General features: G+C 41.4%; 1 protein-coding gene across 1 annotated transcript; it reads right to left on the reverse strand.

Moving 5' to 3' along the window:
• Positions 1–1,314: 1,314 nt before the first annotated feature.
• On the reverse strand, positions 1,315–1,907 carry LOC148011412 (E3 ubiquitin-protein ligase RING1-like). Its single transcript, XM_087669851.1, has one exon. The coding sequence runs from the start codon at positions 1,711–1,713 to the stop codon at positions 1,390–1,392; it is 324 nt and encodes a 107-aa protein (XP_087525977.1). The 5' UTR covers positions 1,714–1,907; the 3' UTR covers positions 1,315–1,389.
• Between the last annotated feature and the right edge of the window lie 851 nt (positions 1,908–2,758).

A 2,758-nucleotide genomic window follows, 5' to 3' on the forward strand; every position in this document is an offset into this window, starting at 1 on the left:
AAAAATACATTCTTTTGAATCCACGTAATGCACACATATATTCATGAATAACTTACTAACTTGTCCCCCAAGAACCTACCAAGTCTTTACAAGGCAATAATCAATTGCTTTTTCAATTTTTGTTCATTTCTTCTTTAGGTGAGAGGTTAGAACTCCTTTTTACACACCTCTCTAATTTTATATGTAGATATATTCAAAACTTTCTCTTCTTTATACTTCAGCAAGCTTCTCTAACTACCTCATACTAGCAAGGACACCTAGAATAGGTGCTTGGTAGGCTAGGAGAACATGGTCACTACGACTACCTTCCAAAACAGGTCTTTAATGCCTCACAATGTCTTGATAAGAGGTAGACAAGTACTCGAATCTCCCCTAGATACACCTAACCCTAGGACTTCATGCCTTGATTGCCGGTCCCCACAAATGAAAATAAAAAAAACCCCACATACACATATAACATTTTTAGTTTTAGAAAAATACTCGAAAAGGCAACGACACCACTTTGAATGGCCACAAGAAGCTCCTACGGAGCAAAGGGTTCATCGAAGCACACTTCGTCAAACGTATCCGATGCAATCACTAAAAAAGAAAACCATTAAATGCACTCGCACCAAATATATACATGGCCCTCTTGGCATAAAGGACTATAATAGTTCAAAACTAACGAAATGGTCTTGAAGGAAAGTACATAAGCTTGATGAAACACATCTTAACAACCATTCTTCACAATAGAAGAATATGGGTGCTAAAACTTTAGTTGAGATCAATACAACAATGAGTATTGCTTTTGAAAACAAAAGGAAGGTGTTTAGAACTAATGAGGCAAAAACTTGAAGATGAAATGAAGGCTTGTATTAAACCAAAAGAAATTTTGTGAGTATACTTGATTTCACTTTGTTTCAAATGTGCTAAAATCATGAATTTGTGTGTGTATATATGCATACATACTTATCAATGTGTCTAGAGTTGGTATTGATAAAGTATTCATAGCATACAATATATCCTTTATTTCTAAAATTTGATTATGGTTGATAATACTTACTGTTTACTTTATGTATGAGAGGTGACTATATCTAGTAAATAGATATATGTTATTGCCATCAACAATAATAGTCCATGTATGATGTGTGAGAGTTGACAACTATAAAATTTTTAATGTAATCTTTGTTGTTGAAGCGTTTCTTCTAAAATGTTATGAACATATGCCAATGAGGGATGGCACCACTCTCGTCATTGTTCTCAATAAGAGATGACATAGCTACTGTCGTTTTTCTCTATTTCAAAAATGTTTGCTTTCATCATTTGATACCGTTATATCAACGCGTTGTCGGCTGAAAGTGCTTGAGCTCTCTCGTGAGCTTTTCCACGACGTATCGCAGCGCGGATAGGTCAGTAGCACTGGTCCTCGCAGGGCAGTTCATGTCTGCAGAGGGGGCAACTGTTGCTTTTAGACAGCCATGAGACTACGCAGGCTCTATGGAACTTGTGCCCGCATGGTAGCTGCGTTAAGAGGTTGCCAGCATGCGTATCCAAACAGACAGAGCACACGACGACGTCGACCTCGTCTTCATCCTTCTTTTGATGGCGATCGTGCAGAAGGGCCTGCTCGATGGACTGAAGCGCGTCGATCGCGGACCTGCTGGCAGGCAACTGCTGACGTGAAGGCGCCAACGTGGCGGTCAAGCCATCAGTCGGCGACCAACTCGCGCGCATGATTGTAAGTGCGTCTCTGAGAGCAGCGTGACCATTATTCTATTTCCCAGGCCTAACAGCTGCATCGTCCTCTCGTCTCCGTAAACCCTGTCTGTGATCACTGTCAACTCTCCCGATCTCACCTGCTCTTCTTCCTGAAGGGACATGACGTCGCTTAGTAGGTCCAGGCAATAGTCGGAGCCAGTGACCCACATTATCACGTGATCGATCACCATGTCAACCTCGCGAATCCGTGATATGATCTGCGCTAAATACTCGTCGGCGGCCATATCCATTTCGTAGGTCAGTAGGTCTGCGTTAAATTCAACGTCTGTAAGACTGGAATATAATGCAGCGGCTTCTTGTAATCGGAGCTGGAATAAGATATAGGCTTAAAGACACCTCCGAGTCGGTCCTTCAGTCCTTTTTAAATGCCGACGTTGTGACTTACAGGCTGGTCTCCCGGTCTCGTCGAGGTTAGGTCACATGATGTAGGCGGCGGAGTCAGCCGGTTAAGGCCAACAAGGTTAACGTTAATGAGGCGGTTCCTATGGCGGTCCTATTTTTGGTGCGACTGCCATTTGCTTAGCTTACTTGACCAGCAGGTGGTGGTGAAGTGGCCGTTTAGCTCTTGTTCCAAAATAAAATCATCCAACAGTCAACGCCCCTTGCCTCATCCTTGCTCTGCCACGAAGGTACCTATTGCCTACACATATTATGAGAGAGAGAGAGTGTGTGTGTGTGTATGTGTGTTTTGAGGGAGACTAGATAAGAGAGAGAATAGTGCAAAAGAGAGAAAAAAGAAGAGGGAAAGACTAGAATGAGAGAAAGCAAAGAAAGCCATTAAAGCTTGCAAGAAGTAAGGAGATGAAGAGATTGTTTTCATTATTCTTGGATGGTGAAAAAAAATACAAGTCTCTCATATCTTATACCAATATCACTGTAATTTGGTATTTTATTTTTCCAAACATTTCTCAAATATTAATATTATGTGTGCTTGAGAGAGAAAGAGACGAAGATTGAAGAGCTTTGACCAACGGGGTGATTACAACTAAGACCTTCCACC

The sequence above is a fragment of the Lygodium microphyllum genome, chromosome 28, assembly GCF_053477565.2.
Source record: "Lygodium microphyllum isolate KBCC chromosome 28, Lygodium_microphyllum_v1.1.10, whole genome shotgun sequence".
Taxonomy (NCBI): Eukaryota; Viridiplantae; Streptophyta; class Polypodiopsida; order Schizaeales; family Lygodiaceae; genus Lygodium; species Lygodium microphyllum.